The sequence below is a fragment of the Boleophthalmus pectinirostris genome, unplaced genomic scaffold (assembly GCF_026225935.1).
Source record: "Boleophthalmus pectinirostris isolate CB_2022bp ecotype Guang Dong unplaced genomic scaffold, ASM2622593v1 HiC_scaffold_9, whole genome shotgun sequence".
Classification (NCBI taxonomy): domain Eukaryota; kingdom Metazoa; phylum Chordata; class Actinopteri; order Gobiiformes; family Gobiidae; genus Boleophthalmus; species Boleophthalmus pectinirostris.
The window spans coordinates 20,444,878-20,472,117 of record NW_026571541.1 but is presented as its reverse complement, the minus strand read 5'-3'; the positions used below and the strand labels follow the sequence as shown (position 1 = coordinate 20,472,117).

At 38.9% G+C, this 27,240-nt stretch overlaps 1 protein-coding gene and 1 long non-coding RNA gene across 2 annotated transcripts in view; one reads left to right on the top strand and one right to left on the bottom strand.

The window, feature by feature from the left end:
• LOC129407213 (uncharacterized) overlaps window positions 1-14,775 on the top strand; it is a 36,787-nt gene extending 22,012 nt beyond the window's left edge. The window contains exon 3 of the long non-coding RNA XR_008631454.1: window positions 14,050-14,775. This is a non-coding gene — a long non-coding RNA (uncharacterized LOC129407213). The remainder of the gene's footprint in view (window positions 1-14,049) is intronic.
• Window positions 14,163-27,240, bottom strand: part of tenm4 (teneurin transmembrane protein 4) — a 113,531-nt gene continuing 100,453 nt past the window's right edge. Inside the window, exons 26-30 of the mRNA XM_020928547.2 lie at window positions 26,256-26,491; window positions 23,491-23,787; window positions 21,034-22,648; window positions 19,044-19,186; window positions 14,163-14,921 (exon numbers count right to left, since the gene is read on the bottom strand). Of these exons, the coding sequence (XP_020784206.1) occupies window positions 14,163-14,921; window positions 19,044-19,186; window positions 21,034-22,648; window positions 23,491-23,787; window positions 26,256-26,491 (3,050 nt within the window). The remainder of the gene's footprint in view (window positions 14,922-19,043; window positions 19,187-21,033; window positions 22,649-23,490; window positions 23,788-26,255; window positions 26,492-27,240) is intronic.

Genomic DNA, 27,240 nt, shown 5'->3' with positions numbered 1-27,240 from the left:
TGCTGTCTCTGCTTCATGCTATATCACATGAGGAAAGCTTGGTGGGAAAAAGGTAAATCACTGATTGCACCATTGTTCATGCTGCTCTTGGTCACATACTGCACCAATAAACAGAATGAGGGGGCGAAAATTGGGACTTTTGGCCCCTATAGCAGGAGACTGGCTTCTGATAGAGCTTTGCACAAAAAAGCCACACCATTTTTTAAAAAAGAATGTTAAAGGTGCACTGTGCAACTTGGTGGAGGGTCGATCTAGCTACTAGTCACCATGAAACGTTTATTGCTTTGCCTACAATGTTCCATTATATAGCATTACATTTATGTATCACCATGGAGACAAGTAGGTGGCAGCACAAGGCCAAGTTACAGATCTGATTAGTAGTGACAAGGTGATGGTTATTTTGCACAATAAAAATACCAGTAATTTAATCAATAATAGACAAAGTTATAACATCCCCATGAGACCAGCAGGTGACAAACTAGAAAAGTTACATAATGCACTTTTAATGGTTAGAAAAATGCACTAGTATCTTTGTTCTCAAACTCATTAAATTATCATTTTATACTTGCTGGAAATATAGAAGGAAAATGTATTCATTAGTAGTAGCAGTTGTTTAAATTTTAATTTATCTCGTAATGTATTTATATATGCATTTATTTCAAAAAGCTGATAAATATTCAATCATTACATAAGACAGTGAGGTTGTCTATGAATTTCCTTTGCTTTCTGTCAGTGTGGTCTAGAGCAGGAACATTAAGGCAACACAAGATTAGCAGTAGAAATGAAAAAGACAAGGAACAAGCAGCTTACACAGCCATAGCAGTAGCAGCAGTACAACACAGAACACACCGCCCCAGGTCAGGGATTATGGAAAGCTACAGACATGGTTCTCTCCTCAAACGCAAATTGAACATGCCGCACATTTGGTCCAGTTTTATGCCTAAAATGACAATGAAAGGAAATTCCCATGGCTGAGTGCACCGCATTTACTGGTGGAGGTTCAACTTGAAAAATGTCACAGCGGTTTATCTCCTCCTCTTGTTTCTGTGGAAGGAGAGACACAGACTCTCCTGAGAATGCCAAGAATAGATTAGAACGAATGGCAGAGCTCAGTGCTAATATCAAAGCATTGTACTGCCTCCCACACCAATCATTTTAAACACCGCTCTAACCACCTGTCCATGCAGCTGTCACAAATACATTGGTTCTGTTTTGTAATTGTTCTAAAATCAGGCAGTTTGAGTTAAAGATAGAATCACCTTTTAGTTATGAACTGTTTCGACCTAAATCTATTTTCATCTCAACAATGTTTATGTCCATTGTAAGACAGGGTCAAAAATATTCACTTCGCCATAAGGGGGCAGTAGATGAACAAATTAGTGCTATTCATTCTTGTAGCATGAAACAAATTATGGTGCTAAAACTGACTACAATTACTTACTAAAATTAAACAATAGTTCTTTTTAATTTAATTTTATTTATGATTTTATTGCATTGAAAAAATAACTGTGAGCTTATCTTCACAAACCTGACTCCTACTTGGCCTGGTGAAGACCCTTTGCAAAGAATACTGCTTGTTTCCATGGAGATGTTGCCCCTTTGGTTGCAATATTTCACAGTATTTATCTCCATGGAGAATGTCCCGAAGTATGGTTTCTTGGTAACTTTCTATTTCCATGGAATCAGTTAAACAAAATAATACACACCCTCCAGCCTTTTACAGCTCCTAAAACAATGAAAAACCCGAATGGGCAAGTTTTATCCAGAGGGCAGAATTTTACAGATCAAAACATGTGCTCGGAGTAGTTTTCTCCAGTCCTCTGTCATGCCATATATTTTCAGTACCAGATTTGTTTTAATTTTATGATGCACAACACTTTACTGCTTACAAATCTTCCTTTCCAGACCATATGCACACACCAATTGCCTGCATTGCTTTGTCCTAATAAATGTATCTTACTCTCTAACCAGAACAGACAACTTGCTAATTCCCCCAAACAAAAAGAAAATGACTTTTGCTAGTGCTATCAAATATTGTACAAGCGTGCATCATAATTGTAGATATTAGCTATAATTATTGATTTTATCCATGCTTTTGAAGGGTTTGGTTGGTGTTGCAGGCATCAACATTTGAACTAAAACGCGTATTAGCATTGAGAGCGGTTCTTGGCTGTTGCTGTGCGGGCTGTGTCATTACTGTGTCCTTCCCACTGATTTATTTCATTTATGTGGTGTGTTTGGACTGCACTGGTCTGATGAGGGAGGGAGAGAGAGAGGGAGACAGGACTGGTTCAGTGCCCCTCACTAACATATTACTACATTAGGCTCATTGGAGATCATTAGGCTCAAAGTACAATGAAAGGGAATTCAGGGAGATCAGCGTTTGAGCAGAAAATACAGGGGAAGAAGCCAGGAATTACAATGGAGAAGTCATTTGAATTAGTCGAGGAAGGCTGATCAAATTGAGGGTTTGTTTCTCTGTACAACATCCAAGCATGTTTTTTTCTCTGCAGGTAAAGCAACATACTCTCTCAACTGTATATTGTATTTTCTTTATTTTGTGACTAATATATAAATGTTACTATGAAAAAATAAATAACGATAGAACTCCAATAACTAACTAACTAACTGATAATTAAATAAAATAAACTGTACATGATCATGAATGGAGAGTCTGCCAGTTGCCTGTCTCCATGAGATATTATGGCTTTGGCTGGAATTCTCCACTCCACTGTGCCATTAAACTTATATCCAGGTAATGCTACCAGGCTAAGCTACAGGTCAGATCTCTGGAGAGGCATCTTCGCTCACACTAAGAATACATGGTTTGCAAGGTTATTTTAGAGCAATAAAAACACCTTTTGTTAAATAAATGCAAGATTGATAAGTTAAATATGTCATTGCAGAATAATATCCATTCCAGTCTAGTCCATCTGGCTATGCTTCCACTGTAGGGAGTATTATACCTTTGATGACGTAGGCAAAAATAATAAAAAAGGACTGCGTAAGACTCAGTGTAAGGCTGGCACAGCACAAGTATTATCAAGTACTTGCTTAATACCTCACCAACCAGATGCTTTGACAAAATGTTACAAGTGGATCTGGAGTCTTATCATGCCTCCCCAACTTAAAAGGGGGTGATTGACAGGTAGATTAACCAACCAGAGAGACGCATGCTCAGTTCACATCAAAAACAAACATGGCAAAAAGGACTGAGAAACAGCTTGGATTTTCTCAGAAACAACAATCAATGCACCACAAAGGAATAATATATCTGGTTTTGAATGATACAAGGAAATGTCTTTCACATTTGGGAGACATGCTGCTACAAATAAGCAGCTGTGGTGGGACCATCTCAAGTTTGGACAGAGGTTTTTTATGCTCTATGGTCCGATTCCAGATCCTTCTGGATTTGAACAGAATGTAGAAGGGACCAGCTGGCCAGGCAAACTTGCTTACAGATGTGTAGTTCTTCAACCCTCTTTTCTTCTTACAACAAATTCATCCATCTCTGTCTCATTTGACTATTTTTTCTCTTTTTATCAAAACAATAATCCCTACAGATGACCTTTCAGATTTTAGTCCAAGCTAAATGCCCACCATAAATCTATGACTAATTGCTGCAGTTTATCCAGACACATAACTACCCAGTAATTAGACAAACAATGAATGGTCATGTCCAGGCCCTCCATGTGTGTTCCCAGCTCAGAGTGAATCATGTTGGAGATGTGGGTGTTTTTCCACATTGTGTATTTTTAGCCCCATTTATAAAATCAAAGACTTGCCCACATGCTTTGGTGCTAATTATATAACCACTAAAAGCCACCTGAGCACAAATCTGTCAATTTTTAAACCTAATTTTTTACAGATGCAAATATATGCTTTTTATTTATCCAGTAATTGTTAGGTTCCTATAGATTAAAATGATCACGACACTACATAAGTGTTTAAAATAATTATAGTAGAAAGGTTGCACTTGAGAAACATTTGACATTTCATTTCATAGAGATAGCAGTTTTACATAATTAAGTTCTAATTAAAAATCGAACAAATAAAATACAAAGTCGTACAAATGATGTTCAGAAGGTTCGAAATGCCTTGAAAGCTGTAATCGGACTGGCAGTTGCATTTGTATGACTAACTGAAATGAGAGGCCAGTCGTGTCAAAATCCAAAAGCACGATCTGGAAATAAACTCCCCAGGCTGATCTACATAATAGTATTCACAATGGGCCCAAAGGTTCTGCAACCAAAATAATCCTGTCAGAGCCACTTCAAACCAACTTAAAACACAAAACACACATGCCACTTTCAAACGCAACTCGGAAAACAGCGAGCCCCAGTTTCTATTTCACTGAACACTTTTCCCAGTCTAGCACATTGTTGTTTTCTGTCAGAGTATACAAAAAGGAACGTGCACAAAGATCTTACTTATCACTGGGGTCGTATGTAGACTTTTATGTTAGCCTAGAAAGTAATAACTCAACATGCTTAAAGATAATGTAGTAGTAACAGTATTAGCAGTAGCAATTTGCCCATGCACCTGATCAAATCTAACACCATTTAACATATATGAATCCCCGTTTTTGTTATACATTATATTTATTGTTTGTTTTGTTTTGAGCTGATCTGTAACTTGAGCATATGGCAACACTTGCTTGTCTCCATGGAGATAGAAAAATGTACAACCAAACTGTGTAACATTTCAGGCAAGCAATGACATTTTTCATGAAGAAAGAAAACGGCAATACTCTACAAGATAAGTTACAAAGTGCATCGTTAAGTACATTTATTCCACACTTTCACACATTTAATGACTACTTTGCAATTATCTATAACACTTTACCTTTTGATTTTAAACTAAACTATGCCAAATGTTTCACTCTCAGCGTAAGAGCAGATGACATAAGAATGACCACTGACATTTCCTATTACCTTAACCTTTGACCCTCGGACGCCCACAGCATTCTCTAGTGCTCTATGTATTTTTAATTCAGCTGCTGTTAAATACTTCAGTCTTATGAAATATGCATATTGCCTGGAGACACAACACTCACCTTTAATTATTTTGCTCTTTTAATAATACCTGTCAGCTAATCACACCATCTTTTTTAACGAGAATATTTTTTATTAATACTCACAACACTTATTTTTAAGATGTAAATCAATAGTACGTATTCTTCACCATTCTGTAACGCTGCATGATAAGCTGTCTTAAAATATTAAAAATATTAGATGTTCGTTAACCCTTCAGTCAACACAAGCCATATGAATCCATGGTGATGACGGTGTACCATGGAGGAATCTGACCTCGAGCGTAATGACCCAAATAAAAGCATTAGATAAGCTGTCTATATCATTTCCATAATGCGGTGAGGCAGTGTGATTGGTGGTTGGTTGGTGGCATTTCTCTGGTCCTTGTGTTCACACCTGTCAGAGCAGAAATGTGATGGGAGCAGAGCTGCAGCTGTGGCCTCAGCCTCTGGTCAGGCCGGCAACAGCATCATCACAAAACCACTTTATATACAACAACATATAACAACAATGTATAGTGAAGGCAAAAGTTATGAACAAAGAATAGTGTAGAAATTTATAAGTACCTCAGATTCACACTTTTTGTCTTGTCCAATAGAGACTGCAGGTCACAAAATCTGAAAATAGATAGTGTGGCAATGTATAAAAGCACTTGTCTGACTAGCCAAAACCAGACGCTTTGACAAAACTTTACAAAGACATGAGGGTCTGGACCCGTACTGTGTCTCCTCGATTTCAGATAGAGAAATACATGGTCTTTTGGGGTCAAAACAAACATGGTGGCCTAAGAGTAAAAAAGGATTTAAAAAACAAAACACAACACAGAGGACTGAAAAACAGAGCTGATTTCCACAGAGTCAGAATCAAAGCTCTAAACTCTTATTTATCCCAGGTAAAAAAAAAAAAAAGTGATATATTTTGTTCTGAGTGATGCAGAATTCGTCTGAGATGTCTTCCACATTTGAGAGAGGCACTACAAATTAGCAGCTGTGGTTGAATCATCTCAAGTTAGGAGAGTTGTTTAATGAATTGCTTGTTCTATATGAGGTGCAATACTGCAGTGAGCTACTGTTGTTTTACCTGTTCCCACATATTCACACATTCAGACATCGGCATATCAATGTATCTCAACAGGCACACACTAAATGAATGCAGTGGTTACAACATAAAGTTCTCCCTAAACTTCTCACACTCCAAGTTAAGTCATGCAGTGTTGACTCTATCTAGCATTAAACTGAGAAACAGGGATTCTTACTGTGAATGGCGTTGCCTCTCCACAGATCCGACTTACTGTCACTTAGCATGGTGGCCTCACCTGCTTATATCCATGGAAACCTTTGATGTCATACTGTAGAACATTCTAAGCAACACAATTACATCTAGACTCTCCACTAGAAAAGTTACATAGTGCACCTTTAAAAATCTTCTTCAGTGCTCCAGTTGAATTTTGATAGTTGTTTTCATCCACAGTTGAGGTTCTTTAGTCTTATAAAAATGGCAGTTTTTTTTAATGAGAATATTGTTATCTATTTCATAGCTTGAACTTTTATGAGTATAGGTTTATGAGGTAACATTACATTATGTAGTTTTAGGAATCATGGTTTGAAGCTTGGCACAGGGAAACAGCTAAGATTTGTTTGGTTAAAATAGATTCTACTGGATTTAGCCATGTGTCTGTATTTGTGAACTTAAGCCTGGCTTCACTTCACTTGGTATTGATGCGCCTGTGATGTTTATCTGTTACAGTGACACAGACAGAGCACTCGCCCTCACAGTTTGAACTTCCCTGTAGTTCCTAGAGTCTAGATGTTATATTGTTAAGAAATAGTTTTCCGTACTGTTCTGCTCACTCACTGCGCTAGAAGTAGCCAACATAATCCATACTTCTAGAACAAGGCAAGGAGACACCATCAGTCTTACTATCATTTGACCATTTAAGAACAACCCGTTAATTAATGGTAATGAATAGCCTTTACCAAAAAACAGTGCTTGGCATCAAATCAATTTCTGACTAGTCTAGATAAGATAAGAGAATAAGATAAGATAACCTTTATTTGGCTCACAATGAGGAAATTGCAGGCTAAACTAAGCTAAAAGAATAGCTGTGATGGTTTGAGTGATCGAAGGTCTTATATTGTAAAAAACTGAGAATGTTGTTGCCTCATCAAAAACATGCCTGGAGTTCAGCCTTTGGATGTCATGAAGCAGAAGTTTTGAAGAAAACAGCTTTTACCTTTAGTTCAGTAGAGATAGGAAAGTCCAGAGCTGAAATGATTCACGATTCATGATTCAAATTCAAGATGGGTCAAAGTATTTTCTGTTTGAGAGAAGACCTCAGCCTAAATATGCAGAGTTTGTGTGTTAAACAATTTAACACATTTTCACATTCTTCTTCAGCCAAAGTTGAATAGAAAAGCTGGAAAATAGACACAAACTGAACCATTCCTTAAAAAAATATACCATTACCATATACCAAAAATATACCATTCCTTAAAGAAATATTTCTTTCAATTTCTAACAAACATCATCTTGTTTTTAGAGCTGCTGTTTTACTGTTACGTTGCTTATAAGCTTTTATGCTTGGTCTAGATTTGAGCCCTGGAAACGGGGCTGGAAACAGGGATGGCGAATGATTGATGGCACAATGTGAGGCGTTCAAGCGCATGGTGTTAATCAGGCCACTCTGCAGATGTTTGGAGTCACTCACTGGTTACTGCAGCACCTATAGAAAAACAAGCCTATGTTTATGTGGACTTCAGCATAGGCACAGAACACATATATGCAGTTACATGTTAGCTAATACAGCGGCTGGGGTGAGGGAGCTGGCTACTCTCACCAGGTGGTTCACTTTATTGGTTATTCCTGGATTGTGGTCAGAATTCAATGGAGGAACTGGACCCCAACAGGAAGCAGTGCTAGGCTGACTGGTTCTGAGCAGGAAATACCTTTGGCTGTGTTTACCCAACAGTTAGAGCTGGAATTATCAGCAAGGAGGACAGATGGAGTGTGAAGGCTGTGCAGCACTCGAAGCAAAAGGTAATGAGAAATAAAACAGTGCACACATGCTTTCCAGTCTAAATATGCTTTTTGGTTTCATTACCATTTTATTAGGCTCAGCTGTAAAAAGAACAGAGAGAGCCTCTTTCTTCCAAAACTTGGCTGTGGAGTGATAGTATCATCCAACTTATAAAATATGTATTTGGCTATTGAACATTTCAGTGTGAAAGATACAAGTGTAGTCAAATTTCAAAGGTTGTAAATTGTACGTGTTATTATTTGCTTCATGGTAAATTGCGCTGCTTCTATCCTAACAGGTGGTACGCTGAACACATATTATGGAAAATAATAAAATGAAATAGTGCAGTTAGTACTATTGTCTTGATACAAAACTTTTAAATTCACTTTCACTACCAAGAAGCAAAAGGATTGATCCATGCTACTGAATTTAAAAAGCAATATGTAATTTTCAGCACAAAATAAAATGTGTTTCCTGGAAATGAATTCTGTGATCTTATGTTAGTTCTGATATAGATTAAGATTAATCCAAAACTGTGCAGGAAGATGTTATTCAGTGCTATTGTTCTAGTTACCAGACAATCCAGTAATTGTTAAGATGTAATAAACTACCATGGATACACTGTTATAGTAGGAAAATACAAAGATATGTTAGCATTGTAATTGGTTGCACTTCCATATGAGGTGCAACACTGAGCTACAGCTGTTTCACATGTTCCTACATATTCACACATTCACAAATCAGCATAACAAAGCAATAGGTGCACACTAAATGGATGCAGTGGTAGCACCATAAAGTTCTATAAACTTCTTCTCATATTCCAAGTTAACTCATACAATGTTGACTCTTCATTAGGAATGCACGTGTTTACCAGTTTTGTCAATTAATACTAGTCCTGACCAACTGTCACTGCGCCCGCTGCACACTGAAATGCAGAGAACTAATTTCCAAAATGTACCTTAAAGAGCTCATATTACCCTATTTTCTGATCTATGTTATAATGTTTATATGATCTATGTTATAAGGTTTCATGATCAAAAACCTACCTGGGGTTGTGTTTTGTTTCATTCACACATGCTTAGTACACAAACACTGCATATTTAGTTTGTGTTCTTCTCTGCTGTGTTTTTAAACTTCATACATCTTCACTAGAATCATTTGGATAATTTAGGATCACTAATCTCTACTGAATTAAAGGTAGCCGTTGATTTGAAAACTACCACTCCATGACATCACAAGATGGAACAGAGCATTTTGATCTTTTGAAATGTAAGACTACTACTACTACTACTACTACTACTACAACTACAACTACTACTACAACAACTACTACTACTACTACTACTACTACTACTACTACTACTACTACTACTACTACTACTACTACTACTACTACTACTACTACTACTACTACTACTACTAACTACTACTACTAACTACTACTACTACTACTACTACTACTACTACTACTACTACTACTACTACTACTACTACTACTACTACTACTACTACTACTACTACTACTACTACTACTACTACTACTACTACTACTACTACTACTACTACTACTACTACTACTACTACTACTACTACTACTACTACTACTGCACTACTACTACTACTACTACTACTACTACTACTACTACTACTACTACTACTACTACTACTACTACTACTACTACTACTACTACTACTACTACTACTACTACTACTACTACTACTACTACTACTACTACTACTACTACTACTACTACTACTACTACTACTACTACTACTACTACTACTACTACTACTACTACTACTTCTACTTCTACTACTACTGCTACTACTACTACTACAACAACAACTACTACTACTACTACTACTACTACTACTGCTACTACTACTACTTCTTCTACTACTACTTTTTCTACTACTACTACTACTACTAATAATAATAATAATAATAATGCAGGATTACTTAAACATGTATGAATGAAACAAAACACATCTCTGGGTTTAAATCTTACTTAAGTCAATTTTGTCAATATAGGACATTTAACAACTAAAAACATTTCCAAGGATGTAAAATGTACTACAAAGAATACATTTTATATTTATAAGATATTCAATTTCACCTTCTTTTGACATCATTCTCAATACTGCCTTGCTGTTGCTTGTGTACCCCCAGGAGTCCCCTCACCCCTGTTTGGGAAACACTAATATAGAGGCTTGGGTAGAGTTGGCTGTACTGCTGTGTGCTGAGTGATATTACCTCACCATCACTGCACTGAAGTACATGTTGTTCACAGGACTCAGAGGCAAGCCTATTGTCATTGTAATTCCATATTATATAGTACTCCATCTGAAGGACAGCGTGGCTCTCGGCTGCAGATCTCATGTGTGAAGCCGGAGGACGCTCTGTTCCAGGAGAAGGAGAGATCCTCTTTATGGAGAGAGACAGCTCCAGTGCTCACACGTTACACTGCCAGACTTGACATTTACTTTGCGCAAATTTTCTGCCGACGGCCTACTAAAAGCAAACATAAAGGTGCATATGGAACAGTTCATTCTGCAAGATGTGTAAATGGTTGGAAAATATTAATGTTATAATTGCAAAAACATAATCTCTGCACTATCAAATATGGATCTTATTGTACTGTATAGTTCAGTTAAATTAAATATATGAAACATAATTAAAAGTTTACCAGACTGAGACAGATTTAATTTGACTAGATTTGGAATAGGCTCTAAAAATCTAATAATCTAAATCTAATTACCAGTTAGGTAAACCCTCATTCATCCAGGAGTGGTAGAAAAAGTAAAAAAATCGAGAAGTTCATTTTGAGAATGGGAAAAAAACCTATTTTCTTTCAATCAAATCTGCTGCGTGCTACAGTGAACTGCCACAGAAAGCCAATGAAGCAATTTATATTATTAGGCTGTTTTAGATGAGTATTGCTTATTACACTGAACAAAATACAAAATAACAAGCTACATGATGTAATTACTAAATACATGAAAAAAGCTTTACAGTAGTTTTGGGATAACTTGCAGAAATTGTTTATTTATTTGTTTTTGTAGTAGTAATTGGTTTAGATTATTTCATCGAGTTGTGAGAACTTGTTGAGTTTAAAGTGCCTACATCTCTCTATTTGATTATCTGTTATGTTCCGTCATCATACACAGAGTCGTGTTTTGTTTCATTCAAACATCTTTAGCACACAAACCCTGCATATTTAGGCAGAGTTCTTCTCTAAAACAGAAAGCACTCTGTTCCACCTTGTGATGTCATATGGTAATACGTGTTCTGCTGTGTTTTTAAACTTGACGCCTGCACTATTTTTGTATGAAAAGCGCTTTATAAATAAAGTTTGATTTGATTTGAATCAATTGGATCACTTAGGCCCATGTCTAATAATAAATAAATAAATAAATAAATAATACAATTTCATGACATTACAAGGTGGAACAAAGCATTTTGAACTTTGGAGATATCTACAGACTAATAATGATGCATCATTCAAACGTGCCAATGAAGCAAAACAAAAGTTTTGAAGTGGTAACAACATTCTAACAGGAGTAAATAAGAGAAGAGTAAAAAGAATAATAACATAGGGCCTTTTAACAGTGTATATTGCAGTGAATATGGGGCTACAGTGCTGACTCTCCCTTGTTCCTCTGGCACAGGGCTCCTGTTATGTGTCTCTATTGGGCTAAATGCTAACAGGATTAGCCCCTGAGCTCCACTTGTTCTCACACACTAATCAGGCCCAAAACAGTCTCTTGGTGCCTCTGGAGCATCAAAGGTCTGCCCCAAACTCTGACAGGTTCATTTAAAGTCACTCTTGCTACGCTTCTATATACTGTACAGAACAGGATTTATTATTGGAAAATACGTAGATTACTGCAGTTACTCCATATGAACAGCAGCAAGTGGAGTGACTATGGAAGTCAGCCACTAAAATTCAGGGTCAGCTCTATTGATCTTAACTCAATACCACAAAAAGTAATACGACAGATCCCCTAGAGTTACTGTCCTTGATAACAGTCCTATAGAATTGTTGTTGTTTGTCCACATTTATATTTGAGGGTAATAAAAATGTAAGGACAATTTCACAATTCTATTCCCCTGCTTCCTTTTTTGCGCAATATGGAATTTTGCTTTTACATTATGAATAATTTATGAAGTGAGGTTTTATATCAACAGAGAGAACCACAGGTAAACACAAAATAGTCCCTTTATTTTTTCTACCTTAAGACTACACAGGGTCACCGATGTAGCTCTAAGAGTTATCTACATTTGCATTTTATTTACAGCATACTTGATGTTTTCATATTTACATAGCCAAAGAGAAGCGCTAAAAACACAGTGTTTCGAACAAACCAAAACTTAAAACAAGTCCAAAAGTAAAAAACAAAAACATACAGTCTTTATCACACAACAGTTTCAGTGCAATATTCCACAATGCAAGTATCCTTCATTCATATGTTGAACATACATTTTGTTTTCTGAAAATGGGCACTCAAACAGCAGCAGAAAAATAAAAAATCAGTGAAAATGATGCATTAACATTTATACTGATCTCGACAGCCAGTCATGCTCTCACCACCGACACTCACAAACAAGAAGAGCTCTATTAGAATAACAGGAGTCAGTGTGCAGTGGCTTGGCATAGTTTATAAAAGTACAACCCAAAGATGTGTCTCCAAAACAGTCCTAACTTCTCTGGAGTTTGACTTTTTCAATGAGCGGATGTGACCTGTCCTCTTGAGTGAGGAGTATCCTGGTGGGCTGACATACAACAGTTTGTATCAGACTCTATTGTGCAGGTCCAGCTGTGGAGTGAACAAACCCAATAGTGGAGAATGAAAGCACTTTGAAAGGTGCCCTGCTGGTGGCCCTGAGGGCAAAGGCAATTTGTAACCTCCATCTGGGCTACTGTATAAAACCTCTATATCCGCTAATGTAGTGTGCATCACTGATAAGAATAGTTATCCATTTCATTATAAATATTAATATCACTTAATTTGATAAGTGGTTAGGAATACTGACAAAAGCTCAGTGGAAAAACAAACCTCTTCATTTAAAGTGAGGTCAGTTAAAGTTACAGGTCAAATGAAAACAGTAATTGACTGAACTAAACTATCTTTCAGTTTGTTGAAACACCCTCATGATTTGTTCAAGTACAACAATCAACAAGAAAAGGGACAAGAATTCACATTTTTAAGTTCACATTTGTTATACTGTTAATTCATGATATAGCTATTTATAAAACCAACACAAATCCAAACTGGTCCTGTAAAATACCTTTTCTTTAATACAGACAGAACCCACATTACAGAGTGGCTCAATGTTTCAGTCAAATTAAAGGAGCAGAGAATAAATTATGTTTTTCATGATGTTTTAGTTAAAATATAAACTTAAAAGAACCAAAAAAGTGATGGCACATCTCTGTTGGCTGACTGAAAAAGTTTGAGAGCTTTTGTTAATTTAACTGTCCAAAAAGAAGGCATGCAAGGTTGCCTTCAGAGTTAGGACCACAGATGAGTACCACACCACCACAAAAAATAAACATAAAATACAGAAAAGACATCACAGAAAAAGGTGCTTTGACAAGTTCAGCTGGGGTTGTGATGAAGGGCCCTACCGCCAACAGAATCTCTCTCATTATGTATGGATGACTGGGGATATGAGGGCTTCAAGTATTAAAAAGAAGTGATTAAAAGAGACGGAATCTCCTTGGCTGAGGTGCTGAAAAAGGCAGAATGGAGCAAGCTTGTGAATAACAATCTGTAAGTCTGGCAGCGGTGAGCCAGTGAACAAAATGCATTACCAGTACTCCTCTCGGGTTCCTCTGAATCACCGGCCACACGAGGAAATGGCATCGTAAAAATAAGTCACACGTGTTAATGTTCATCCTCTAGCAGCCGCACTTGGAGGGCAAAGACTGTTAAAGAAGGGCACTCTTCTCTTAATACAGTGCAACTGATTGCAACCATGTTTCTTCTTTTTTCCAGGTTATTATAAAAGAAGTTGAGCACAGTCAACGAAAACAAAAGTGGTCATGTACACAACTGTCTTTGGCAAGAAGTCCCACATGAGAGTGTGGTCCCAGAGCACCTGGCTCATGTCACCTGCGGCCCATCTCACTCTGTCTCATGAAATGGATGTTGTTGACGCTGTCGGCCAGCTCGGGATACTGGTCCACTGACACCACGTAGTAACCATCATAGCCCTGCACCCGGCCTGAGCCCAGCAGCTGCTGCTTCTCTCCTTCAGTCCACGTGCGGGAACCCTCCTCCCCATCCCGCAGTCTCTGTCTCTCTCTGGCCCAGGCCTGGGACACAGCCCTCTGCCGAGACAACTCCAGCACACGTGCCTTCTCCTCGTCCACGCTGCTACCGTAGCGCGTGTTCAGACATAGAGTGCCGTACTGCAGCTGGATGTCCGTGATGCGCCTAGTCCTGCCGTTCAGCACAGTGTTTACCTGCGTCACGGTCACATTGACCCCGTTCTCCAGAGTGCGGCGACCTACTGTCATTCCAATGAGAGCTAGGTCTCCCTCCACAGAGCCCAGCTTCACAAAGTAGTGTGTGTCCACTCCAGTGATGGTGAAGTGCAGGTTCTCCAGGTAGAAAGCATCGTTTAGCACTGCAGCCATACGCCGCCCATCCTCATTGGCCAGGCTGATGATGTCTGTGGTGATCCTGCCCTCTCGAATGGCAAACTTCACCCCCTTTCCAAAGATAGAGCCCCCAGAGGCAAACAGGATCTTGTCCTCCGTCTGGGGACATCCAGCACTTTTGGCGCTGTAGATCTGTCCAAACCGCTCCAGCTTCACAAAGGCCTTGAGCTGCCGCTGCACTTCACACTGGACTCCCAGCAGTGACTAGAAAACAGAACAATGTGGTCACAAACAACGTTTGTCACAAACAAAGAAACAGTATGTATATGTGTGATGTGTATGTATGTATGTAATGTAATAATAAAAAATAATAAATAAATAAATAAATAATAATAATAATATATATATCAGTTTCTTCACATGTACATGTACATCCAAAGGAATTGAAATTGGACCTGTACACATACACATATATATGTGTGTGTATATTTTTAGCTTATTCATATCATGTATTTTGTGTTAAATAAAATAAAATCCTCTTTCTCATTTGAGAAATCTTATATTGACAAATGACAATGGGTCCCTCTTACTTTCCTTTGATACCTGAGGAGTCTGAAGTGAATAATCTTGATATCATTTGATCAGATGTATCAAGATAAAGAGTTAATTCCCCCTGAGTTGCTATCAATGAAAACAAATTATGTGCAGCTTTGAAGATGAAAATGGATCTCACGTTCTTGAGGTAGGCCGAGGAGGTGTCTGTCGGCTAATGCACTTCTCTCTGATCATTGGTGACAGCCGTGATATTTTCAAAAGGGGTGAAATAACTGTTTTGTGACAGCCATGCCACACCAAATAGGAGGCATGAGTTGCTCCAAACCAGGGCATATTTCCCTCGCTTTAGGATCAAAGCACTGTATGGACACCACGACCCCTCAGCCAAAATTATTACTTTGTCTTAATGCTACTTGACGGCTGATACTCTCTGGAAGGAAAAGAGACTCAAATGATTCAAATGAAGGGAATCATATGAAGTGGAAAGAGGCCAGAAAAGTGTTGAGCCAGAACACATCTAAGCCACGACAAAGCAAGCTCCGAGTCTGTGCCTAGTGTGCGTCACGAGAGGCTGCAGACTTTCTTAGGATTTATATCAGCTGCTCAGACTGTCAAGCTCTAAATTGGTCTGTGCGGCCGGTCAGGAGATGGCTTCAGGCACAGTGGCGAAGGCTGCAGTGACCACCTCCGACCATCCATTTGAGAAGGGAGGGTGCTGTGAGGGATGAGGAAGGGGGTGGGGGCAGCTGGACGGGTGCACCTCTTGGGACCAATTGCCCCCCACGCGACACTTCACACCACGCCACACCATGTTTGTTTACAGGGTAAATATGATGACCGGGTCAGCTGTCCCCAGAGCACTAGCTGCACAATACATCACAGGTTTAATGTTTTGGAAATATAACTATTTATTCTAAGAATTTAAATATAGCTAAAGTCTGCAAACTCCATAATTGCCAAATTGGCATTCAAGCAAGTAATGAAACAAGGTCAAATGCTGACCATATTTAAATATGTTACCTTTTACAATTAAATTATGTTTAATTCACATATACAATGTATACATCACAAAATCTAAATGATTTGCTTTGGCTCAATATAAAATAATGCAATAAAGTCAAAATGATCATCAATCATCAAAATAATTTGACACTTACTGTATTGCAGTGTAAAATGCAATACAATACACATTATTCAAAAGAATTATGTAATATTGTGTGTTTTATAATCTTGTGCACATCTAGCACCATAGTCCCTTCTCTGTTTCTTCCAAAAGCATTCCAGGACACGCCCAGAGAGGAACATCTCTTACTGCACAGCTACAAGCAGCAGCCATCCCCATCCTGAATGAGAGATCAAGGCTGGAGCAGAACACAGCTCATCGGTCTGCCTCCGCACGCCGCTTTTCAATCAGAGAGGGGAGTAGCAGCATGACGAAATAAGACTTTCAATGAAAAGACAGAGACACAGGCACACCTACTCCCGGTTTCATAAGGTATGCACAGTATCCTACATGTTAAAGGTATCTACTATGTAGGTCTTAATAAAGAAAAATAATTAGTTGAAAAGGTTAAATTGTTTGCAGTAATTTCAAAAGGTTAGTAATTATATTCATGTCTCCAGACTTACTTTAGAGCTTGCTGTCAGGTTAACAATGAGGTACCTCTTACTACCATCACTTAATGCATTCATACATGCAACATGGGTTAAATGTAGCGAAAAGGTAAAATAAAAAACTAAACTTTCCTAAATTCGAACTAAAACACAATCTGAGCTAAAACACACCAGTTTCTTGTAAAATTGGTAAAGCAAATAAAAAAAAGTTCTACAGTATTTTAATGAGGACATTCAGGGAATATGTCATGAGGATCAAGTAGGCTTTAAGCAGCTCAGAGCACGTGCCTGGAGCGTGCAGCTTTCTAGACAAAAATAACATGTGTGCAGAGTAAAGTGCAATTATCTTCATCTTCCCTGGTGATCACTTCTAAAGGTATGAAGAAAGAAAGACAACTCCCAAATGATTCACAAACACCAGCAAAACCTCCAAATCTAGGTTAACTTAGCTATTTAAAGCCTCATTTACCCGCTGTCTAACAATAATGAGAGTTTTTTAAATAAATTACTGGCTGTGTTGATATTATTAGTCAAATTTATTTGAAAATAACTGATTTAAGGTTTCAGAAAATGTTTAAAGATACGGAAGAATGCACTGTTTTGTTCAGACCTCTCTCTGTGCTTAGTGCTGCTGTTATTCACATAAAAATACAGTTGAATCATTTTGGCAGAGGGGTTCAATTGCTTGCTGATAATATTTCTTCTGCTATTTGAAAGATTGGTTCATTTGTGAGATCCAAGGTAACTACCGCTTTGGTCAAAATTGCAACTGTATCTCAAAAATAAGTGTTGCGTTTATTCTTTCTTATCTACACCTCTATTCCATCATATCTGCTTTCAAATATTTGAAATGGAAATAGGCGGAATGTGTTGGATTCAATTAGATAGCTCCTGTGATGCAGCTCCTTTGTAGATTACTACCTTGAGAGACCGAAACCGAATCTCTATACATAGTACAAGTGTAGTGAAAGGGAGGACAAGGTCAGAAATACTAAATAAATCATGATGTTTTTAAACAAGACTCCTGCTCAAATAAATTGTACATCTATTTTCAGGAGTAGAGATATTGTATTTGTACTTTCTACTATAATTTGAATTAATTTTTGAGGTCACCTGTAATACTGCATAAAATCTGGTAAGGCTGTACGATTTACTACAAAACATAGTAATATTGTGAATGGCAATTCATAGTGAATTTATGTTATACTTCACTATCTGACCATACATTATACTATTACTTATAGTTATTACAATGATACTAATGTAAATTAAAGTCGCTACTTGAATTGTACTGTCTTACAAACATGAAAAATGGAACTACTTCATTTTAAATGGTTGGCAGTGGTCCAAACTAGTTATTTCTCACTTACCTTATGCATTCTGAGCAACCTAATTATTCACCGCAATGAGTATATAAGTACTTTTCAGAACTCTGAGACCAGTGTGGAGTTTTGCAGCAAGCTAAAAGTGCACTTCCTGATTATTGTACAAAAACTCAAATTAGATGCAGCCAGCACTCAGCAAACTTATTTTGACCCCAAGAGCTGCTACAATATTCAACAAATTATTTCATGTTTTTCTGATACAGACTAAAGACACTGGAGGTAGTATCCAGCAGGTTACATCTATCTGCACAGACTGTAAATATGACTCCTCTTGTGTTCGCTGGAACCACAGGTCACTGATTTACATAACAGTGCATTGTATAATCCCTGCAGCTCACAGCCTTCACACAGATAAGAATGCATTTTAATGGCACCAAGGAGACCGGAGAGTGTCACTTGACATAGGTCTGGTCTCCTCCTGGGTGGCATTCACTAGTGTCACTGTAACCAAAGCTACGAGTAAAACTGCCTTGTCAATAATTTAGGTGAGCTGGAGGCAACTTAAAAGGGCTTGATAAATGCACAAACCAGAGTCATGTCTGATACTTCTCAGACCTTGGCTAACAGTGTAAACCTGAGATGAAATCAATGGTCGGTGGTGGAGGGGATGGAGAGAATTTCCCTAATGGCACAGCAATTACAAGGGCTGTTTAGTCTGACCCCATTCCCCAAGAAGAGGACTGGAGCAGGGCCTGGCTCACTGGGTCGTGCTCAAGCCTGATTGCTGGCACTTTCACTGGGACTGCAGACATGCTCGTTATCTATTCGCTAATGATGCAGAAAGATGAGTATTTTAATGCTGATTTGAGTGAAAGTTTGTCGAGTGTATTACCTTGGTGCTGTCCCATTCCTGAGTCTTGATCTGGGTGCGTACCAGCTCATAAGACGGCTCCATTGCTTCTGTGTTTGGCTTTCTGTAACCTGGGATCACATTGTACAGCTGGAAGCCAAATGTTACCAGCCAACTGTTCACATCTGCGGAGAAAACGGCATAGACATGTATATAATTATTTGTTTCACGAGACACAGTTGTCTGTAGCCACTGCTGACATTTGTGAAAAATCAATTTATTTGGCCTAAACAGTTTGACATTGTGGAGTCAAGTGGTTGTCTCCTCGAAGCACTCCTCACTTAGTTTGAGCACTTTATTTGTTTGGGAAAAGAGGGCAGGCTGTAATAAACACTTGAAATAGAGGCTGTGAATCATGTCCACTGCTGCAGGTGCCACCCTAATGACACGCAGCTGGGTCCCACAGTGACATCTCCGAGTGTCCACTGCGCTCATAATTAAAACGTGTAATTTCATGTCAACGCTAAGCACCATAACAAGAGTAGTTATTTGAAAATGGGGAAAAATAAATGTCCATGTGATTCTCATGTTTGTAACCATGACATACAATAACACTGATCTAATAGCAGCTGCATAAAGTGAGTCAATATCACCTCCAGTAATCCATTTATCTTGAATATCACATAAACACTAAACCATGGAGCCAGGCAAAAGGGAAAACCACCAGAGTAGCTTGTATTAATGTGTTCTCGGTGTCCCTGATGTAAGGTGGGTCTTTTGAACAATCAGTGGATAGGGTGATGTAGTCAAAGGAATGAAAATGTTGGCGCAATCAATTATGTTTCAGGTAGACCCAGGCTACCTTGCATTCAAATGCCAATCAGTGCCTAATGGTAGACTCTGAAGATAAAATGCAGCTTGGTCAAATATACTTCACATTATGTAATATTTAAGTAAGTTCAAATTACTCAAATTAATAATATTTCAATTGATTTGAGTAGATTTGACTTGACAAGTAAAATTATCTACCACTGGAATAAATATTATTCTTGCTTGAAACAACATAAGATTTAGTTTTTTTTATTTTAAGTGCAAAGACTTGTTGTTTTTCTTATCTTCAGTATACCATATGTATTTTCTTATTTTAAGTACAAAAAGACTTGTTCCATTGGTATGTAGTTTTTCTTACATGCAGAGTTTACTCAAATCAAGATAACATTTTATTAATTTAAGTCATTTTAACTTTTGCATTGTGTAAATGTATGTAATTATGTATGTGTAGAAAATTATGATAATGAGCTTTTTTAATACATTTTTGAGTACAAAATAAGATACAACTCTACAGATCTCTAACTAGAATGTGGCACAAAGACAAGTCACACATTTATAAAGGCTTCTCGCTACAGTGTCTCTGACAAAAGCTGTTTTGCTTCCAGCCTCAGAGGCGGCTACAGACAGACCTGGCTGAGCCTTCTATGGATCTATTGTGCTCTGCTTCTCCACTGGGGTGCTTTCATAGCCATTTACCTCCTGCCTACCACAAAGCAACACAGAGTGATACTATATTTCCAGTGAAGAGACCTGGGTATTTAACAACAGAGGTTGCTTTGCCGTACAGAATTGTTCCCCTGGAGCACCTAACCTTCAGAGGCTCCACAACAGAGCAACCCCGGCCTCCCAATGAGAACGCTCTTGAAACCTGTTCAGTTTTTGGCAGCATCTATTCTTCAATTAATGCTCTATTATTAACCACACAAATATATTCTCAGCTGCTGCACACATTTCAGCCTTAGGAAATTAATTGGTGTAAACATACAAATTAATAAACATTTAATAAACAACAACACTGTACCGCCATGATAGATCTAAGAAGTTAAATTCAGAAATGTTGAAGATGATCATTTCTATTATTGACTAGCCCCAAGAATTCACTGTATTACAGCAAAATCAGCATTTTAACAATATACATTTTCTGTGTTAAATACTGCTCTATAGAAAATAAAACTCAGCAATGATATTCATTTTAACATACCTGTCATGTAGCACTTGATCTCTTCGTTGTTGCTCAGGGGGTTGTTGTTCTTGAACATATACAGATTGAATGGTACAATGTGGTTACTGTTGAGGCGTTTCCAGATGTTGTGATTGGGTGTGGTCCAGCGCCCCGTGAGGACATCATAGTCTCTGCGCCCCATGTGCACCAGCCTGCTCAGGGGCTCGTACAGACCCCCCTGGTACCCGATAATGAGCTGGAAGCTGGGGTTAGTGTCCAAGTAGACCTCTCCGAACGCTGTGTGCAGAATCTGTTTGATCATGATTCCAGAACCACTAAAGACCGCTAGAGGAGTGCCAATGTTATCACAGGCTACGTAAAACTCATCCCCACTGCTCAGCTCCATGGCAAATAGGTGTCCTTGTAAGTCATAGTACAGAGAGGTAATTTCTGAGCTGGAGTGGTTGTACATGTGAGTTACACGTGTAGGGCTAGACAGATCTGCGTAAAAAAACTGTAGGTGATGTCCAGTTGCGCTCCTGCTAGACACCCTCCTCCCTAAGCCGTCATAGCGATATTTGATGCTCCACCCACTCACTTTGTTGTACACTTTAATCAGCAGACCAGCAGAGTTGTATTCAAAATAATCATTGCCTCTTTGCTTAAGGAAACCATCTTCATCCATTCTATACTGGACATCTCCCAGGCGAGTGATTCGGTCTCTAATATCGTAACGTAGAGGGGTCAGTCTGGCACTATTTCCTGGACTAAGCAAGTGCAGGTTTCCATTGAGGTCATAGCTGTACCTCCACAAAGGCTTATCATTGATGGACACAACTTGTAATTGTCCATCTGCATCATATTCGTAAGTGTATCGCGTTGTGTTGGCATAGGGACCAACTTTCAGCTCCTTAGCAACCACACGGCCCATGTTGTCGTACTGCACCATCATCCAGTACATGAGGGAGCGGAAGATCTCATATTGTACTTCCTTCACCCGCCCATAAGCGTCAAAGTGTTTAGTGTGGGTCATTACCGCTGTAGTGATAATCTGATTGATGTCATAATAAATAACACCAAACTTGCCAAACTGCTCAGTTTTGCCGGATACATCGTCATAACGGTATAAATCAATTGGGAGAGGTGTTTCGTTGATTACAGCTTGCATGCTTGTCACTCTAAAGCTGTTGTCATAGACGTAATCAAATCTTGCATTGACCATGCCCTCCTCACTGAATCTGAAAATCTGCCTGTCGATAAGTGGACCAATTTGCCTGTAACGAATCGTGCATGTAAAACCTTCACTCTGCAAATTCACAGTCTTAAGCATCCCTGCCACTTCGTCATAAGAGAAGCCTATTCGTGTAGTGTCATAGAGGATTTCCAGTAGTTTGGCTAGTTTGCCGTATTTATAGATGATCCTGCGCCCCGTGCCCAGATAGGTAGTCTGCAGCAGCTGGTCGTCCTCACTATAGTCTTGTAGCACCGAGGCGTTTCCTTCGGGCGGGTGGTACGTGTTTCTGTAGTAACCGATGGAGTGGGTGGTCTCCAGGGTCTGACGAGCCACGTTGGGCATCGTCACAGAAGACAATCTGTTGTTTTTGTCAAACTCAAAGATGTATTGCCTTTGGCTGTACAGAAGCAGCACCATCGACTGTGGACAAGAACAGGAAAAGCATTACGATTATTAGGTTATATGGGTTTTCAGCGTCTTATCACAAAGGACAAACAAAATGTCAGAAGCAATTACACATTAAGCCGCAGTCTGAACAAATCTATTTTAATCTTGAAAGTGATATTTGATTGTTTTTCCTTTTAGTGCACCATACCCACTCTTGCTCATGCTTCATATTATTTTTTATAATCTAAGCGTCTTTTGATCCAACCACTCTGAACAAGCTGTTTTTTCCACTACTGAAAGATTTCCATCGCTTTCCGTTTTGGACTGATAAATCAAGTCTTTGTACTAGTTTAAAAGCTGTCACAGCAAGCTGCCAGAACCTAGCATTTAGAGTCAATGAAAAACTTAAAGTAGACCATTAACGAGGTGAAGAGCTTCTATTTCTATTGCATGTCTTAGCTGGAGAAATGCTTCACCTTTCCACCAACAAACCTGGCTTCAATTAGTGAGAAGAAAGTGACATTTCATTCTGTTCCTGTCATGTGAGTTATTTCAGGATGAACTTTGCTGTCATATTCGCAACACAGGATCATGTCTCGGGTGAACTAGACAGCTTTTAATTACTTTTCTGTTGATATCTCTGCTATTGGTGATAAGGCAGTGCAAACACTCCCCAAGAATGCTACATTTAACATTGAACATCTAGAAATTACACATCAAACTCTCCATATATTATCAGAACAACATCTTTGTGGTTTCAAACTAAATTGACAAGAACAACAAAAACATTTCACTTTTTTATCCTTCACAGGCAAGTCTGAGTAGAGTCTGATCTATTTTTATTCAAACAAAAGGAGAAAGGAAGAGGAGGATACCTTTTCTAAATAGGTGTATGTCCATGATTTTCCATCAGCAAAGATCTGAGAGGTAATTCTGCCGTTAGGGTCATACTCCATGCGCACAGACATGGTTCCCCTCTGGATCCCAGCCACGTGGCCCCCGGGGGAGTAAGTGACATTCACCCCATTCAGGCGACTGCTGGGGGCCCAGAGCGTGGGGCGCCCAGCATGGTCATAGTGGATACGCAGTGTGAACTTCCTGTGGTCATCATATACTTTCTCTGTACGAGTGATACGATCGAAGTCCAGGGACAAAAGGTTCCTGTTATGAACCTAGAACAGAGGCAAACAGAGAATATTATTAGAGCTGCATGATTTAAAAAAAATCAAATTAAATGGTCATGGTTGCATTTTTATATAGTGCATTTCTACCTTCAAAACAGTCAAAGTGTTTACATCAAGGAACCACCCACCCATTCACACACATATATTCATACACCTGTGTACGCAGACACTGCGTACACTTTGCACCAACTCAAATTGCTATTTTGCTTTGTTGTGATATATTGTGCAGTCCTAGGCATTATTAAACAAATTACAGATAAAGTAGCCCGATATAACAGACATTTTGGGAAAATATAGATTCCAATATGATTCTTTGTTAAATGATATGTATTTAATGTGCAGAAAACTCTCTTTTTGCACATTTCCCACTACTTTGATGACACTTTCAGTCTTGAATGCACACAGCTGACCCTTGGCTCCTCTGTGATCACAGCTCTGAGAGTAATCCTTCAGGCCATGTTCAGGTCAGTGCAGAGACAAAGCAACTTTCATGTTTTGTGTTTGAGGAAGCTCTATGGTTTGGCCAAAAATGAAGCAAACACAGGATTTTGGCACAACTGTCCATCTGTACACCAAACTGTACTGGAATAGGATGCAGGTAATAGTAAGGCTTAAACTTGGCAAATACACTACACTGTGAAAAGTGGATTTTATATTTTATACTATCTAACAAAATGACTATGTTAAACTATGTATAACATTTACTGTGATCAACGTGTAAAAAAATATATACATTTTGGTGTGAAAAATTTGGAAAAAATATGAACAACCCAAAAGACAGTAAATACTCACAGCAATACAGTAGCTACCAAAACCCAGCACAGTTTGTGAAAAGTAAATAACTCAAAAAATATCTAAGCCAAACTTGAATGCAGAAATATTAGGCTCTGATTTAGCTGCAATCACCACAGGATATTTATGAAAAACAGCATTTTTATCTGAGTGAACGACTAGAGGCTGCTTCAGCTTCTGCGATTTCCTGGAGCCTCAACATAGGGTGAGTTTATTGAGATTGCCTTTAGCAGAAAATAAGGAGTAAAAGACAGAGAACGTTTCAGGATCTGGTTGGCCAAAGACTTGACAGGGTGTAAAAAACTCTTACAGCTGAGATCCAAAGATCCCATGAGAATGGAAACCCACTCAGGAAGAATTACTTTTAAATTGAACATATCCTCTTGTACAAAAAAAATAAAAAGCAGAAGAGAGGGTGTTGGAAATATAAAGAAATACAGTAGGTCTAGTTTTCCCTGACCCAACATAAAACCTTACAGCAACACATTACATCTTTACATCAATATTAATAAATTTGTGTCAGAAGTACAACCTGCCATTATATGAATGACATTGGCTTTTATCTTTACTTATGACGAATAATTGTTTTTATTGGTCTTCAAATCGTCCACATCTAAAAATCATTGTTGTTTGGTTAGGCAGGTCACAGTGTTTTTTATTATTTTGAACATAGTGAATTAAGCAATATTACAACCACGGCTGTTCTGACTGAAATAGTAGTGCTAGACATAAGATGATTTTTGTAATAACATTCAGTTGTAACTTGTTTCTCTTGGCTTTTCAGCTCAAAAACTAATAATTTCCCTCTTCATTTATTCAAATCCAGTGTATGACTCCTTGTTAACTACATTCACTAGCCTATATTTAATACAAATGTAAGATATTGCATGGAGGAATCCAAGTATCACGTGTTGCTGTGTAGGGGGTGAAGGGAGACCTGTTTACCACACAGACTGAGCCTAACAAAGCTTTGCATGAGCAGTCAGCGTGCTGAAGATCCAGACAACAGGCAGCGATTCAACTTCCTGTCGTCATCTGTGCTCATTGTTTGTACAAGGCAGATCTGTGAAGTCAGGGCCACATTGCCTCTTTTTGTGCATTCCTCGCTTCTTCTGCTCTGTATCCAGCAGCTCTGCCCCCTCCGCCCCCGCTACCACACACTCACCCAGCCACCCACATAATATCACTTGACATGCCACTCAAGGTCGCCCAATGATTCCCGCTCTGTTCATCCATTCTGTTCTTGCCATTAGGCTGCTCCCATTTCCCATCTCACCCCTGGGGCCATTGTCTGTAACATACATTAGAGGCTCACACGTCTGGAGGGTGATAGGGCTATTAAATGTACTACCATTGACAGAAAAAGTGGCACCTCCTCATTAGCGCTGTCACCTCCCAGAGAGGCAACTTAACCAAAGTTGTGCTTTGCTTGATAAACAGCCTAAATCCCTTAATAGCATTTGTCACATAAAAGAGGGTCTGGAAAGCTGAAAAGTCAGTTCATGGTATTTTATACATGATAACAGCCTACATATGTATATAAGGATCACTAATCGATTAATGAGCTCTCTTGATGTTTCCTGTATTGTATGTAGAATAATGCTGGTTTACTTTGTGCAGTGTAAACAACGTGTCTCTGTATTAGTGTAACTGTGAAATCTTACCCGGAGTCTGCGGCCATACACAGTGACCTGGCCCCGCGCCTGCTCCTTGCGCTGCCTCCACTCCACCAGGTTGAGCCCGTTGTCAATGGCCAGGGTCACGTTCCTCTTGCTGACAGTGGGGTTGACAGTGCCGGCCAAGAGGTGGGGCTCTGTGTGCAGAGACACCTCCATCCCATTGGCTAAAACCAGGCGCAGAGATCCGTCCAAACCAATGAAGTAACTGTTGCGTACTTGATCTAGGAACATTCCGATTAGGAAACAATCAGTACAAAAGCTGAGGCATCTTTCCTTGATAAATAAACAGCAATAAATATATAAATATATATAATAACAAGAGAAAAACTAAAACATAATGATCTAAAATGGTGGCTCAGCAGAAAGGAGGCCTTTAGCGGCAGTATTTAACTGAACCCCTGCAATAATGCTGGGCCTGTGACAACAAAGATCAATAGTGAGAGGTTTCACAGCGCCAGTAAAGTAAAGTTTTACAGCTGTTGCAGCAGCCTGGAGGATATACGGGAATGAAAACTATCAAAGCTGCTGGCTCGCCTGTGGCCATAGAGAAGCAAGGTGCAACACATACTGTATGCACACACTCACATACACACACACACAGCGACAGAGGGATAAATCTGAGCCTGTCTGTTACTGTCCCCAGGTGACGACAGCCTCAGACCAGTGACTAATGCTTCCACTGTGCATCTCATGCACATTCATCAGGCGACGCCTCCTTTCTGCCTCCTGTCTGTACATCCACACACAGATCAGGATTAATACTGCTCCCATTAAGGCCTGCATGAAATTAATGGTTTATCAATCCTATCATGCATGAATTATTTAACAAATAACAATTTAGCATGTCAAGAAGTTCAGGAATTTTCTAAACTATTATGTTGTCTTTTGCTTAGCAGTGCATAGTGCTGCAGTGTGTGGTGCTCTGCTGAGAAATAGGCAGAGGTGCCAGGGCTGACCTCGCTCTAACCTC